The sequence below is a fragment of the Delphinapterus leucas genome, chromosome 2 (genome assembly GCF_059928025.1).
Source record: "Delphinapterus leucas isolate spDelLeu-1000000601 "Yukka" chromosome 2, BTC_Dleu_Yukka2, whole genome shotgun sequence".
NCBI classification, from domain to species: domain Eukaryota; kingdom Metazoa; phylum Chordata; class Mammalia; order Artiodactyla; family Monodontidae; genus Delphinapterus; species Delphinapterus leucas.
The window spans coordinates 64,150,106-64,167,117 of record NC_143130.1 but is presented as its reverse complement, the minus strand read 5'-3'; the positions used below and the strand labels follow the sequence as shown (position 1 = coordinate 64,167,117).

At 41.3% G+C, this 17,012-nt stretch overlaps 1 protein-coding gene across 3 annotated transcripts; it reads right to left on the bottom strand.

Moving 5' to 3' along the window:
• Positions 1-4,219: 4,219 nt before the first annotated feature.
• Positions 4,220-15,193, bottom strand: COX5A (cytochrome c oxidase subunit 5A). 3 transcript variants are annotated; one of them, XM_022580048.3, is made up of 6 exons: positions 15,001-15,193; positions 13,539-13,679; positions 10,653-10,769; positions 8,768-8,889; positions 7,029-7,151; positions 4,220-4,385 (listed from the first exon to the last, which is right to left on the bottom strand). In XM_022580048.3, exons 1-5 carry the CDS (start codon positions 15,104-15,106, stop codon positions 7,038-7,040), a joined length of 600 nt encoding a protein of 199 aa, XP_022435756.1. In that variant the 5' UTR covers positions 15,107-15,193; the 3' UTR covers positions 4,220-4,385; positions 7,029-7,037. The 3 variants fall into 3 exon arrangements, with proteins under 3 accessions (XP_022435756.1, XP_022435757.1, XP_022435758.1); XM_022580049.2 differs by lacking the exon at positions 15,001-15,193 and adding an exon at positions 14,610-14,994; XM_022580050.2 differs by lacking the exon at positions 13,539-13,679 and having other exon boundaries at positions 15,001-15,191.
• Positions 15,194-17,012: the final 1,819 nt, after the last annotated feature.

The following is a 17,012-nucleotide window of genomic DNA, read 5'->3' as shown; positions in this document are numbered from 1 at the left end:
CAGCCTCTGGAATTGTGAGAAATAAATTTGTTTTTTTGTGTGTTTTTTTTTTCTTTTTTTTGGCCGCACAGCTTGTGGGATCTCAGTTTCCCAACCAGGGATGGAACCTGGGCCACGGCAGTGAAAGTGCCAAATCCTAACCACTAGACCATCAGGGAACTCTTAAATTTCTGTTCTTTAAGCCTGTGGTATTGTTATGGCAGCCCTAGTACACTAATACAAATGACATTCTCCAAATTTTCAGAATTTACTTCCAGAGCTTAATACTTGCTCTAACATGATACTTTTAGAATTAAAATGCTGGGTAGAACACTAATCATAAATAAAAGCATGACCACAGCTGTGGTGAGCCAAGGCTACCACAGAATCACATCACTTTTTTTTTTTTTAACATCTTTATTGGAGTATAATTGCTTTACAATGGTGTATTAGTTTCTGCTGTATAACAAAGTGAATCAGCTATACACATACATATATCCCCATATCTCCTCCCTCTTGCGTCTCCCTCCCACCCTCCCTACCCCACCCCTCTAGGTGGTCACAAAGCACCAAGCTGATCTCCCTGTGCTATGTGGCTGCTTCCCACTAGCTCTCTATTTTACATTTGTTGGTATAGATAAGTCCATGCCACTCTCTCATTTCGTCCCAGCTTACCCTCCCCCCTCCCACTTTTCTTTGTTTTGAACAAACCTCCCCAACATAGGAAAATTATGCAAAATTGGGCCAAATGAACTTGCCTTTGCAAAACATGGAAGATGGACTCCACGTGCTGCTAAGGACAAGTGCCCTGGCATCTGTACAAACAGGAGAAACTGCATTGGCAGCTAGCAAAGCGCTTAAACCATTTTCCTAAGCGCCATGATTATAAAAATGATTATAATGAATAAGACCTAATCTTATTAATCTTCCATTCTCATTATAAGCCTGCAAAGTAGCTCCCATTTTCAGATCATAAAACAGAAGCACAGGAAGGTTGGCTAACTTATCCATAGTCATATAACTGCTATATAGACTGGGATTTGAACATAGGTCTAAATACAAACCATTTTCTCACCCTATTTCTACATTGTGTTGCCTTCCGTTGGTTGATGGGTAGATGTAAAAAAAAAAAAATGCTGGACATACTCACATCATGTCCCTCTTGAGGCGATATAATTGGAATTTCACATCATCTGTGTAGTACTGTAGTACCCCCTTACCCATGCAGGATACATTCCAGGACCCCCAGTGGATGCCTGAAACTGGGGATAGTACAGAACGAACCCTGTAAAGACTATGTTTTTTCCTATACATACCTATGATAAAGTTTAATTTATAAATTAGGCACAGTAAGAGATTAACAATAACTAATAAAAATGCAGTGTAATAAAAGTTATGTGAATGTGGTCTCTCTCTCTCCCTCAGAATATCTTATTGTACGAATTTAATGTCCTTCCATCTTAACTAAGCGCTTATCTCACTGTGGCTGTAACTTTTGCAGTTCAAGGTTCAACAGCAAAACTAGCACAAATTTTTTTCCTTCTTCACGATAAAACAGACTGGAGTTGTTCTTAGACCTTAGCACCCTCAGCATAGGACTTTTTTTTTCTTTCCTTATTAAGAACTTTCACCTTTTCACTTAAAGGAAGCACTTTTCAGGTTCTCTTTAGCACATGCAAATTGCCAGCATTACTACTCTTGCACTTTGGGGATATTATTAAGTAAAGTTATTTGAACACAATCACTGTGATATCACGATAGTCAACCTGATAACTAAGACAGCTACTAAGTGACTAATGGGATGGATGGGATGGAGAGGGAAAGCGAAAGATTTCATTATGCTACTCAGAACGGTGCTCAATTTAAAACATGTTTATTTCTGGAGTTTTCCATTTAATATTTTTGTACCTCAGTTTACTACGGGTAACAAATTGCAGAAAGCAAAACTGCAGATAAGGGAGGGGACTACTATATCCTTGCCAGAAACGTTTAACTGGATTTTAATATGAGGAAACAATCAGGAAGATGCAGATGCAGGACATTCTACACCACTGGCCTGGCCTCTTCAGAAAAATCAATTGTATATATTTTATGCCGAACTTCTTGAAGCATGTTAATGGTACTGTGGTTATTTAGGAGGAAAAGGCCTCTCTCTTAAACGTTGCTTAAGTATTTAGGGGTAGGGGCTTCCCTGGTGGCACAATGGTTAAGAATCCGCCTGCCAATGCAGGGGACACGGGTTTAAGCCCTGGTCCGGGAAGATCCCACGTGCTGTGGAGCAACTAAGTTCGTGTGCCACAACTACTGAGCCTGTGCTCTAGGGCCCATGAGCCACAACTACTGAGCCCACGTGTCACAACTACTGAAGCCCACATGCCTAGAGCCCATGCTCTGCAACAAGAGAAGCCACCACAATGAGAAGCCTGCGCACCCCAACGAAGAGTAGCCCCCGCTCGCCACAACTACAGAAAAGCCCAAGTGCAGCAACGAAGACCTGACACAGACAAAAATAAATAAAATAAATTTATTTTTAAAAAAGTATTTAGGGGGCTTCCCTGGTGGCGCAGTGGTTGAGAGTCCGCCTGCCGATGCAGGGGACACAGGTTCGTGCCCCGGTCTGGGAGGATCCCACATGCCACGGAGCGGCTGGGCCCGTGAGCCATGGCCGCTGAGCCTGCGCGTCCAGAGCCTGTGCTCCGCAACGGGAGAGGCCACAACAGTTAGAGGCCTGCGTACCGCAAAAAAAAAAAAAAAGTATTTAGGGGTAAAGTGTCACGTCTGGAACTCACTTTCAACTGATTGAGGGAAAAAAGTGTGTGTATATACTAGAACGAAACAAATGTAGCAAACCATTAATTGGTTTGAAATTTTTCAAAACAGAGTAGGGAAAGAAAAAGCTAGAGACCCCATTCTGTTAGGGTAGAAGCCCTACCTATCATCAAGCTATGACTGTTCTAGCTCTACCTAAAAGTAGACCATATTGTTAGTTTCACATCCCTACTTCTTAAAAAGGGGGAAAGGGGGACGTTTTGGTAGGGAATCAGCCTTTTATAAAACGTCATTTGTGTTAAATCTTACCAAAACTGATTTTTTTTTCCTTTTTTTTTGGCCACATCACGTGGCATGCACGATCTTATTTCCCCGACCAGGAATCGAACCCATGTCCCCTGCAGTGGAAGCACGAAGTCTAAACCACTGGACCCCCAGGGAAGTCCCCGAAAACTGATTTTACTAACATTTCCTTACATGGCTTTAGGAGAGAAGACATCTAAATTTCAACCTACTATTAATCCAATTCGCCTGAGGCTGCAGTCTGAACTGGCTGTATTATAAGTCACTCAAACCTAAAACCTCTTTATCCAGCAGCTGGTTTCTACTATTACGGGGCTTCTAAAGTAAGACAGGATTTGTGTATTTTATTCTCTCAAGTAAACTTGGACTTCCCTGGTGGCGCAGTGGTTAAGAATCCGCCTGCCAACGCGGGGGTCACGGGTTCGAGCCCTGGTCCAGGAAGATCCCACATGCTGCAGAGCCCGTGCGCCAGAGCCCTCGAGCCACAACTACTGAGCCTGTGTGCTGCAACTACTGAAGCCCGTGCGCCTAGAGCCTGCGCTCCACAGCAATAAGAAGCCTGTGCACCGCAATGAAGAGTAGCCCCCGCTGGCCGCAACTAGACAGAAAGCCTGCATGCAGCAACAAAGACCCAATGCAGCCAAAAATAAATAAATAAATAAATAAAATTACTTAAAAAAAAAACCAAACCTCATTTACTCAGTTCTTTAAGCAGAAAGCCTCCAAATCTACCCCAGCAAAGTCTTCGATGTCCAAGGCTAATACTGTACTGCGAGGGAAGAACATGTAGGGAAAAAAAGAGGCACTAAGGGGCTGGCTATTATCAGCACATCCTCAAGACTATCTTAATGACCACTTTAAAACTTTATTTCACCCATTTTTGGGAAGGTATACAATTTGATCTATCCCCAAGGACATCCAATCCCCTAAGTCCAGGGTACTTGCTGGCCTGTCAGCAAGAAAATTCTATATAAATGACTTTTAATTTTTAGCTAATTTACCAGCCAGTGCACCCAAATATGTTTATGCAGCTGACTTTCATGTTGGGTGGTTTCCAGAGAATTGAAGCAGTTCTCTCAGCATATAACACGGAAACCAATGAAACCAACGACCCTATAATAGTTCTTTTTTTTTGCTTTTCAATGCAAACACATGAAACAATACCTAATTTCAGTTCAAACTCATTTCCCTTTTATTAAAGTCCAAGTTTCATTACATGGTTTGGTACTCAACAAAGGAAAACTTGTTCAAATAAGGTAATATGTTTTCATCAGTATTTCCAGGTGATTGTTTACAATCAAGTAGCATTATCAATAAATCCTTAGGAAGCCCATCTGTAAGAGAAAACATGAAAAATTAGCTAGGAAATAAAGAAAAGGTAGAAACCTTACTAAAAATAACCTTTAGAGCAACAGCCCAAGAAAATCACTGTCTCTGTGTAGTCTCTTCTGCTCTTACTTAATCCTGCCTGCAATCAACACACCAGGTACTGCTTAGTTTTTTGTTGTCATACACCCGGTAATTATTGGGGTAGTCTTCTTTTCCAATCAGAAAAGTGTTGGGGAGTTGCCCTTTTAAAAAAATTTTAAGTAAAAGAGTACAGTGTTACTGCTGCTACAAAATATCCTACATAACAAAGATCTTCTGGACTCCTTGGAATAATACTTGATAAATGAAAGCCTTTCCACGTTTTACAAAGATGTGCTATCTGGCTTCAGGGAGGAGGAGGAGGTGGTAGTGGCATAGGGGTGGACAAAGATAAAATTAAGACTCCTGCTCCAAAGCAAGCTGTGAAAAGAGACCTCAAAATTGGATTACAAAACCTCAGGCAGGGCCTTCCCTGGTGGCGCTGTGGTTGAGAGTCTGCCTACCGATGCAGGGGACATGGGTTTGAGCCCTGGTCTGGGAAGATCCCACATGCCGCGGAGCAACTAAGCCCGTGAGCCACAACTACTGAGCCTGCGCTCCGCAACAAGAGAGGCCGCGATAGTGAGAGGCCCGCGCACCGCGATGAAGAGCGGCCCCCGCTTGCCACAACTAGAGAAAGCCCTCGCACAGAAATGAAGACCCAACACAGCCAAAAATAAAAAAAAAAAAAAAAAAAAAAAAAAAAAAGCTCCTTTAAAAAAACAAAAACAAAACCTCAGGCATTTTCTGCTCACTTTGTCAGCAGGAAGACTGAATACAGGGATTCTTTTTGACTTCTAAGAGTTTTTAAAAATTTAATTTAATTTAATTTATTTATTTATTGGCTGCGTTGCCTTTGTTTTTTTTTGTTAGATTCCATATATATGTGTTAGCATACGGTATTTGTTTTTCTCTTTCTGACTTACTTCACTCTGTATGACAGACTCTAGGTCCATCCACCTCACTACAAATAACTCAATTTCGTTTCTTTTTATGGCTGAGTAATACTCCATTGTATACAGGTGCCACATCTTCATCCATTTGTGTTGGGTCTTCGTTGCTGTGCATGGGCTTTCTCTAGCTGCAGCGAGCAGGGGCCACTCTTCATTATGGTGCACACTCCTCTCTGCGGTGGCTTCCCTTGTTGCAGAGCATGGGCTCTAGGTGAGCGGGCTTCAGTAGTTGTGGCTCGCGGGCTCTAGAGCGCAGGCTCATTAGTTGTGGTGCACGGGCTTAGTTGCTCCACGGCATGTGGCATCTTCCCGAACCAGGGCTCAAACCCATGTCCCCTGCATTGGCAGGTGGATTCTTAATCAGTGCGCCACCAGGGAAGCCCTGATTTTTAAATAAGTGTTTATTAGGTGTGAAATTAGATGTTGACTAATGGTATCCTAACCTGGCTCTTTATCTTGTGAGGAGTCTGATACTAGCTCTTTAAATAATTTGGGGTCCACTTTTATTAAAACTTTTATAAGATAGTTTAGTTCCATCTTTTAAAAATAAACTTCTTCTTACTCTTAGGAAGCGAATCCTCTACTTAAGCCTCATCATTTACCTCTGAGAAGTAAGAGTATGGCCTTAGTAAATGCCTCAGTACTGCAATGCAAAGGATGTGTGGCATAGTAAAAGCAATGGACTCTGGAGCCAGACTGCCTGGGTTTAAATGTGGGTTCCTCTACTAGTTGTATGACCTTGGACAATGTGCCTCAGTTTCCTCATCAGTAAAATAGTAAAATGGGAATAATTATAATAATAGTAAGTACCTCACAGGACTGTTTGAGGATTAAACGAGTTAATACTTATAAAGCTCATAAAACAGTACCTGACACGTAGTAAGAGTTATATACACTATGTGTGTTTGTTAAATAAAATAAATATATGACTTTTTACTTATATATTTTCTGTTTTACAAAGGATTTTCTGCGTACTGCTCACCACCCAGGCAATCCTGTGGCTCGTTTTATTACCTAATCTGTCTTTCCATAGAGGACAAGGTATCAAATAAGCTTTTATTATCAATGAATATTACTTAACTATCATATTCCAACATGAGCACACAAAAACAGAATCATCAAATCAATAAAACCCTATTAAAAATAAACAGATGTATAAAAGCATGCATGACGAACACCTTCTATGTAGATTACCTTTAGCTGGGGGAGGTTAAAGGGCTGGAATTAGGGAAGAGGTACAGAGAGGGCTTCAACTCTATGTGAAACATGTCATTTCTTGGGGGAGGGGGAAAACTAAAGCACACATGGCAAAAATAATAATATCTCAAAATCTGGGTGTGGTTACACTTATTCCTTATGCTATTCATTATGCTTGAAATATTTTATATAGATTTTAAAATAAGGCTTTTACTTGCCTTTACGCCAGTAAAAGAATAATTATGACAACTAGAAACAACAATTCTAGCTCCTTAAATTAATCATCATAGGTACTCTCTCAATCTCTAAGCTCATAGCCTCTAAAAAGGCCACGAAAAGGTCTTACTCTGAGAATACTGAAATGCCACTCACTCACCCCTCCCTGGATTCTTTCCTGCCTTTTTCAGGTATGTAGCTTACCCATGGGGTTTACACTTTGTCAAGGCCCAGTTCCTCTGGAGTGGAGATTCCCAGTTCATTTAAAGTTGGTCTAAGTTCCTGGATGACATAGGGGTAGATTTCCTTATGAGGTCCTGCTTTGTCCTGATGGCAAAGAAAACAGTCACATTTAGCTCTGAAAAGCTGTCTCTATTAACAAAATGAACTTGAAAATGCTTTTAATCACAATATGCAGAGGCTAGTAGCAGAGAATACAAGTCACCTACTTTTAAGTTAACATATCTGTTCAAAAAAGACAGCAACTTGGGACTTCCCTGGTGGTGCAGTGGTTAAGAATCCGCCTGCTAATGCAGGGGACACACGGGTTTGAGCCCTGGTCCAGGAAGATCTCACATGCCGTGGAGCAACTAAGCCTGTGTGCCACAACAACTGAGGCTGTGCTCTAGAGCCCGCAAGCCACAACTGATGAGCCTGAATGTCACAACTACTGAAGCCCGTGCGCCTAGAGCCCGTGCTCTGCAACAACAGAAGCCACTGCAATGAGAAGCCCGCGCACCTCGACGAAGAGTAGCCCCCACTCGCTGCAACTAGAGAAAACCCGCACGCAGCAACGAAGACCCGACGCAGCCAAAAATAAAAAACAAAACAAAGGTAGGTTTTTAAGACACCTGGAGACTAACTAAGAAAACTGGACTAAACCCAAGGGAAAAAACATTTTAAAGCCTTGAGTTACTGGAAAAGAAGGTGGTGATGACAGAATTTTGTGAAGGCAATTAAACATGCCTAGCAGGCAACAGTAATAATTAAATTATCACAGAAAAAAGTTTTTTGATTTGCCTCAATTTGAGACCCTAACTGAATTAACTACTGGTGCTGAATGGATTGATAGCCTACAGAACCCTTAATTATCTTACCCATTTTAGATAAAGTAATATCATACTTTCCCTCTTACAGACCTTGAATTTCTTTCTTATAGAACACAATGTCTTTTCACGGAGAGCCACACTTAGAGGATACTTATTTCCAAGGCAAGAGAGTTTTGATGAATACTCGCCATAACATACAATCACACCTATATTGTCATAATATTTGTTCCTCAGGGACAAATATTAAAAAAGTCAAATGGACTAAGACAATGCCAAGCTATTACTCTTCTGTCTTTAACAAACTCTAGGTCCCTTAGCTGTATTTGCTAAATTATAAAATTCTTATTTAAAATTCCATGCATTAACTTGTTCATTACAGAAAAATTAGAAACTATAATCAAATAAGAGGGAGGAGAATAAGTATATACCCTCTTACATTTTGATCATTCTCTCTATACTTTTTAATAAAATGGGGTCATACACTGCAAAAATTATTTCATAATTTCTCTCAGTTAATATACTATGAATATCTTTAGTGTTAAACACATTTCTACAACATGAATAATAACCTCTTCTGGGAAGTCCCACCTTAAGAAACCACTAGCAACATTTAATTTCATATCACAAACAGCACAAAGATAAACTGTACACTCTTAATTATTTCCTTAAGGTAAATTCTCAAATGGGATTGCTGAACAAATGGGTATCAAGCATAATTTTTAAGTCTCTGAATAAATTCTACCAAACCACCCTCCGAAAAGACTGTAACCGCAGTGTACATTCCCTCTAGCTATATAAACTAATTTTAGGTATTTTAACAAACTCAGAAACACAGAATATGCTAATACCTAATCAACAGTCCACCTACTTCCAAAACATTGTTATTTTACTGACCTTAACAACCTCTAGGATGCGGACTGCACTAGCAAAATCATTTAAGCGTCTGCATGCCCGCAAAGCAGCATCAATGATTTTGGGTTCTGGAACCAGATCATAGCCAACAAGGGTGTTCATCCCTGTCAAATTAAAAAGAGGGGTCATATCAACCTGGTATATCCTCACTTAAACTATGAGTTAAGTTATCTGTATTTTTATTGAACCATAGACATGTGATCTTGTCTGTTTGAGCCTCTATTCTCTTATCTCTAAATTGAGATAACTGGGAATTCCCTGGCTAGGGAGGACTGGTTAGCACTCAGCGGGTCCACTGCCAGGGTCCTGGGTTCGATCCCTGGTCAGGGAACTAAGATCCTGTAAGCTGCATGGTGCAGCCAAAAATAAAATATTCTAGATAATGAGATCACAGTGGATCTTCCACAGTGAGTTAGTGAAAAGAACTATGCAGTAGCATGCAGACGGAAGGAAAAAAACCTCAAGAGTTTTCTTAAATGCAAACCCTGTTTTCAAAAGTAGCTGGTTTCTTTTCAAACAAGAGGGCCATTTTCAACTTATATCTTTAACTCTTAGTATGATGTATGTACTTTGATTGCTTTAAAATAGATCTGATTAGAAAATAATCTAAAAACAACCACAGAAATGCTTAAGGAGAGGTAATGAAGCCCAAATGAGGACATTAAGGAGATACAGAGAGCCATTAGCACATAGTCACAAACACTCAACCAGAAAATGACTGGGCATGATTCCTTTTGGCTCAGCACAAAATGATACATCATAAAATTTAAGATTCTCTTAATGGGAATGCAGAACTGCTGTTCTTTTTATTACTTCTACTCAAGATTATCCAATAAGAATTTCCCCAGCTGCAGCAAAATGGTGTCATTACATTCCTGCAGAAAAGTATGAAGCACTTAGGTTTCTTGCTTTTATTTATTTAAAAATATTTAAACAAAGGACACCAGTGACTGCAATGCTAGAATATAGTCATAGAGAATGAACTCCTGGTCTGAGATAAACTTCTTACACTTAGAATTAGTTATCTACCAGTCTACTAGCCTGGTTATTATTAATGCTACTTACTTATGTTAAATGTGTACTTACAAATTTAGGATAAACAAGTTCTAGCTTATTCAGATCGGACTCTTATTCAGGGCAAGACAAATCATAACTGAGAAGAAAAATAACAAAAATCCCAAACTATTACCAAGAAGGGAAGAGAACCAAATGACTAATTATCTAAAAATTACACAACTGTTAAATCTTGCTCACCCCGGCCTATCATTATAGCAGTGATGATTTTGTCCCCCAGGAGACATTTTTAGTTGTCACAACTGGGGGTGTGTGAGGGTGTTGGCATCTAGTGTGTAGAAACCAAGGATGCTGCTAAATATCCTACAATGCAAAGGACAGCCCTTGCAACAAAGAACTGTCTGGCCCAAAATGTCAACTGTGCCTCCTTCAAAACCCTGCATTACAGGAAATACTTACTCTGGAAACTATAAACTTTCCTAATTGCAAGATGCATGACAATCCCCAGTTTGCATGATACATGTTTTCAAAATACAGTTGACCCTTGAACAACATGGGTTTGAACTGTACAGGCCCACTTACACGTGGATTTTTTTCAATAAATACTACAGTGCTACATGATCCGAAGTTGGCTGAATCCGTAGATGGAGAACCTTGGACACAGAACTGTGGATAAAGAGGACGAAGTGTAAAGTTATATGTGGATTTTCTATGTGGGGGTGTGTGTTGGTGTCCCTAACCCCCCAAGTTTTTCAAGGGTTAACTGTAGTTACTCTCAACAAAGTAGTGGAAGACTACACAGCAGTTCATAACTCTATACGAAAGTAGACACATATGCCTATGTTCCAATTACCTTTACGCAATTCCCAAGCATCAATATCTGGCCTATTGAAGTATGTCACCCAGCGAGCATCAAACTCCTCATCTGTCTCATGTGACCCATGGGAGTAGCAGCGAATTGACTGGATAGCTATAGGGGAGAGAGAGCAAAAACTTCAATATATAGAAGTAGTACTTGACATATCTTGCCAATACATAAAGTTTTTTTGTTTTTTTCTTTTTTTGGTGTGTCTTAAAATACACGTAACATAAAATTTACCATCTTAACCATTTCTAAATGTACAGTTCAGTGGTATTAAATACACTCAATGCATGAAGTTTTGAATCAGCTATGTATGTCATGGTAGGAAAATTATTCAGCAGGTCAAATGAAACAAATCTTATGTACTGATTTGAAAAAAATCTTAAAAATTAAGCACATTAAAGCAAGTAGAACAAAAAGTATTATGTATGTATGCTTTTATCCCACTAATGTATAATGCTGGCATGTAATTGTTAACAGAGGTTATCTTTGGAAGGAAAAACTTTATTTCTTTATACACTTAGTTTTATGATAAGCAATTATTAATTCTTAATTTAAAATAATGTCCATTCTTGGGAATTCCCTGGCGGTCCAGTGCTTAGGACTCTGCGCTTTCACTGTCGAGGGCCCGGGTTCAATCCCTGGTCGGGGAACGAAGATCCCACAAGCCACTCGGTGTGGCCAAAAATAAAATAAAACAATGTCCATTCTAGTTCTTAAGCAAATTTATAAGATACACTTTCTTGATAAATTAAAAAAAAAACTTATGCTCTCCATTAAATTATATCCCAAAATAAATTATACATCCTGACAAAGCAATGGTAATTTAAAAATTGTTTTATCAAACTACAGCCCCTTCCTTGAAAATTCTAATTTAAAAAGTGACTTACACCAATGGAAAAAAGTTTTACTAGATTTCTAAGAAGTGAGATTTATTAATATAACACTATCAAGAAAATAGGAAACACTTAGTATTCTGCTCTCAATCAATATACCCCTTCTAGTACCATATGAAAAGCCTTCCCATTTTTAGTTTCTGCCTATCAAATGGACAGTGAATTGGGAGTTAAGAAATCTGAATTCTATCTAAACAGCCTCTGAATGGAGCAGAAGGTGGGAAAAGGCATTTTTACCTTTGGGTTTTAGGAGGCAGCCGAGCCTAGTGGTCAGATGCTTCTAGGCTCTTCACTCTCCCACTGTTTGGCCCTGGTAAAATTAACTCAAGTTTTATACTCCTTATGTATAAAATGAGGGTACTACTACCTTAGCAGAGTATGATGATTAAAAATGAAAGCAAGCTAACACTTTGCCCAGGGTTTAGTACCTTGTATGTAGGTACTCAATGAATGGTAGCTTTAAATTAATCCTTATCTAGAAATGTCTTAATTGATCTTCTATTTATGGAAGTTCTAATTTATAGAAATAAAACATTCTTCAAATTGCATTTCTTGTTGTATGAATTAGACAAGCTTGGTATAATTTCTAGTTATTTTTAAAGGCTTAACATACCAAAAATAACGCTTTAGCCCACTGTTACCAAAAATTTGTAAACTACTTTTTTTAAAAACTAAACTTATTCCTAGCAGAATAAAGTGTAAGTATATAATCGAAGTATAAACTGTTACCAGTTCCTTATCAAGTTAAATACACACCTACCATACCCAGTAATTCCACTTCTAAGTATTTACCCAAGAAAAATGAAGTATATAATTCTCTCCAACCACCCAGAAAAGCATTTCATGATTTTTGCTCACTGCTGGGCATGGGCATGGATTTCACTGGATGACCGTGGCTTTGTTTTGTTTTCTAACTATGAAAAAGATGGCTAGCAACTACAAATCCTAGACAGAGAGATCAATGGATCACCTTCGACAATTTGTTCACTTTCCTTCTGAGAGTCCCAAATTACAAACTGGTTGTATTCAAAAACAAAAAACAAAAACCCTGTATGAGACAAGTATTTAGAATACCAAGCAAGCACTGGGAACACACATAGCTTCCAGGTTGGGAAAAACATACTCTCCCACATGGTTTAAATTATATTCTTAATTCCAGTAATGGGCAGAGCAGGATCTATTCTTGTAGTTATTATGAACATGCTTAACATTTTGATTTTTAGGTAAACTATATAGGCATCTTTTCCCTCCCCCACACCACCCCTACTTAAGTACAGCATTTCCACCTAGTTTTGAGGCTTGTATGGTAAATTATTTTGGAAAACAATTACTCAGTGCTTTAATATAAACTAAAGATTCCAGAGTAGGGAAAAGGAAGCAGCTGTAAAAAACTGGGACATTTCTAGGGCTACAATCTAAAAATCTATTTCTAACACTGCTTTCTGGCATTCGGTTAAGCAATCTTTTTTTAAAAAAGGGTTAACAATATATTTAGAAAAATTAAGGGCTCATTAATCCCCTTCAATAACTAATCAGCTCAGACAAGGCTCAGAGAATGGACATTTTGGTGGTGGTGATTCTAGGAATAATGGAAAGAAGTGAATAATGTAGAGGATACATGAACAAGCTCAAAGGCAGGGTTGCAGAGGTGTAAGGCTTAAGAGCAGTCATGAACCTTGGGGTCCAAAGGCTGGAAATCTATAAATGTGGGAGTGGTGCAGAAAAGGTTGGAAGGTAATAGAAAGTGCTACTTAAATTTAGCCCTGCACCAAGAAAGGAAAAGCGGAAACTCCTCCCACCTTTTCAGAGCTATCAGGGTAAGGACAAGTGCCAGGATTGTGTAACTTTTAACGGTTGACTAGAGAATCTAACCATTATTCAAAACATTTAATTATGTAACTCAGCAGTTATTGGAAAACAATTCTGTTACAAGTTGGAGACTTCTCCTGGGACCAAATATGGAATTTGGGTTGCTACTTACCTACAGCAAACTTGAGGCCCCTCAGGTAACCCCTCCAGAGCTCTTTCACTTGACCTTGGATAGCCTCATCCAAGAATCTTAGTCCTTTCTGACTTTTAATTGCATAAAACCTCTTCATCTCATATTGATAACAAACCTCACCTATAATATGCAAAAATGAAATGCACTATAAAAAAGCAAATATGTATTAAGCATTTGTGCCAGGAAAGGTGCTAAGAGTTACATTATCTCAGTTAAACCTCACAACTACTAAATATTATCCCAATTTTACAGATGAGACAACTGAGTCTTAAGGTTTAATTAATAAGTCCTTGGTCACACAGCTAGAAAGTAGCTGACACAAATGTAACCAAGACTGCCTCCTTGTGGCAAATATTTAGGTTTACAGGACAACACCTAAAATAAAGCTTTTTATGAATTATACTAAAGAGGGTGACTAGAGTGCCTAGAAGATAAATCACTATGTCCAAACTTACTAAGAGTTTGAGTTCACATGTTTAAATATGCATGCTTAGGGGCCAAATTTCATAATGTCGCATATACTACCATCATGGACCAAAAGCAAAGTGCAGTTACAATAATTAAAAGTTCCGTGCTGGACACAAAGTTTCCCGGAACACATATAAGGGGAAGGCAAAATAAGAGACAGCAATCAGCAGACCATTTCATACTCCAACAATCAGGTTTCTAACCGGAAGCCAAAAATAACGCTTCCCCATGTTTGTAGAAGCCAGTATTCCTGGGTCTGTGGTACCCAATTTTCGAAAGAGTAATATTCTTATCATAAGACCTATCAACAGTCAGGCTTTCTTCCAGACCTCAGGAAACAACCACACACGTCGATCTATCGTAAAAATGGAAGAATTAGAACGTGGCACAGCAGTCTCTAAAAAGAACAGAATGGTCTGAGAAAGTGACACACAAAACGCTAACCGAGAAATGTCGGATGAAACGGCTATACTGCGTTCCACACGGGAAGTATAACTCATTCTCGGAAGACGCTGGGGGCGGCGGTGCCGGGGTCCCCGGAGGGACCACCCCCCCCCGCCCCTACCCTGAGCTCAATGTCACCTTCGCCGAAGCGCTGCAGGCCGGCGGTGGCCACTCCCAGTCAGGTGGCCGCGGGGTCAGCGCCGGGGCAAGGTCACGGCCCGGGGACCGAAGGGGTTCGGTGGGCGCTGGAGGTGCGCTGCGCCCCCTCCTTGGCGCCCACAGCAGGTCCACACTTGACCCGTCCGCGGTGCCCGCACCAGGAAGTCACGCCGAGGGAGGCCCCGGGGGCGCGCCCTCGAGTCCTCCAAAACTCGAGGCGGCGGAGAGAACGGCCAGCGGTCACCAGGTTCGGCCGCCGGCCCGCAGGGCAGGAGCTAGGCCTCTGGGCGAGCCTGCCCTCGCGTGGCAGCGGGGGCCCAGGTCACCGCAAGGACACGCGGGCGCGGACAGTGGCAGGCGGGGGCCTTACCGGCGGCGGGGCCGGGGGCCGGAGTGGGGTGCAGGAGGCCTCGAGGGCTGGTCCGGGCGACTGCGGCTGCTGCTACCGAGCAGCGGCGGACAGCGGCGCCTAGCATGACGGTGATGGCGGCGCGTAGGATAAGGCTGAGGAGAAGCCGGGTGTGAGCTCAAGACCGCTCGCGAGCTCGTGGGGGCCGGACTCACGCACCGACGCACGGCGGGCGGAGCGTGAGGGCCCGCCCACTGCGGCGTTCGCGCCTTGGCGGAAGGGGGCACCACGCGGCCTCGGGCGGGCTACGGCGGCGCGCTCAGGACAATTTATTTCGGCCCCGCTCTCCGCCGACTCGCTGGTCCCGTGGACTGCAGCGGCGATCGTGGAGCTAGGATGGAAGGAAGAAGGCGAAGAGCTGTCAGTGGACCGTAGCGTGGTTCAAGTCTGGCTCGGGAGGCGACTCTAGCACCTCAACATGGGAACAATAACAATAACAACGACAAATTATTATAAAAATACCTTCTTTGCTTTACCCCCCTGTTTGAGCCTAAAATAAGAGAACGAGTGGGACAGAACGACTGCTTACCTATAAGGGACCCTATTAGTAACTATTCTTATACCACAAACCCGCAAGCATTCAAAAAATGAGTCCAACCACTTGACGTTACAGAGAAGGAAACAGGCTCAGAAATTAGATTCCTTGCTGGCAATCGAGGCTCTTTTCACCTAATCCCCAGTCCCAGGACTCACCTGGATATTTCTGGTGAAAGGCCCTCCCCCAGTCCCTACAGGAGGCGGTTGATTAAATTCCAAGACTCTTAACGTCTAATCTGGCTTCACTAACTGCATTCTGACCTTGAGCTCCTGGGCAGTGAGACCACATTCTCCAGGCCTGAATTATCTCGGTGCCACAAAGAGTTAATGAGACAAGTCTCATTATCTCTTGTTATCCCTCATTCTCTATCCCTGGGTCTGAGGAAAGAAAAGATGGACATTCACTCTCCACTTCCTGACTCTAGGCCCTGTCTCCAGGGTGTCAGTATTGGCCCTTCTCTATTTCCTACCTAGCAGTGCTTTAGGGGGTATGAACCTGGCTGGGAAAATGATAAAAAAGCTTTTTTTCAAAGCACCTGTCCTCAACTTCTCCCACCAACCTAACGAAAGGACACCTGGGGAAGGTTTCGCCTCTTTGATTTCAATTAATATTCATCAAATCTCCAAGAGCTGGAAGCTCAGGATGAGGTCAGGACTCCTATAATTAAGAAAGCACTGGGAAAAGAATCTAGAAAGAAGTGGGTATATGTATATGTGTAACTGATTCACTTTGCTGTGCAGCAGAAGCTAACACAACACTGTAAATCAACTGTACTCCAATAAGAATTAAAAAAACAAAACAAAAAACTATGAAAACTTGAAAAAGAAAAAAAGAAAGCACTGGGCTGGGAGTTCCGTAGCAGTCCAGTGGTTGGGACCCGGCGCTTTCACTGCCATGGCCTGGGTTCAGTCCCTGGTGGGGGAACTAAGATCCCTGAAGCCTTGCGCAGCCAAACAAAACAAAACAAAACAAAAAACCCACTGGGGTATATGGCAACTGAATCCCAATTGGTCTCTGCTGTCAGTCTCTCCACTTGGCCTACAGGACCTTAGATTGGCTACAGGAGTGTTGCGTGTTTTTGTTGTTGTTGTTTTCAGAAACAATTATGACCATAATTTATTATGTGCCACTGCATGCTACAAACTATTTATTATCCCATCTAAGCCTTATAACATTGTTGTGAGATAAGTATTTATCCCTATTTTATGGATGAAGAAATAGACTCAGAGGACATTGCCCAAGAATCACACAGCTGATAAACAGTAGTGCTTAGTTAGATTTGAGGCCAGTTTTGTCTGACTCCAGAAATTTTCTTTCCCCACCGCCCATAAAGGTAAGCTTTGCTGGCTTCCCAGCAAATTCTGAATCCCCTGCCACTTTGAGGGCAGTTCTAAGCCCTCATCACCTGTTTTAGGTTTTTTTTTGTTGCTGCATA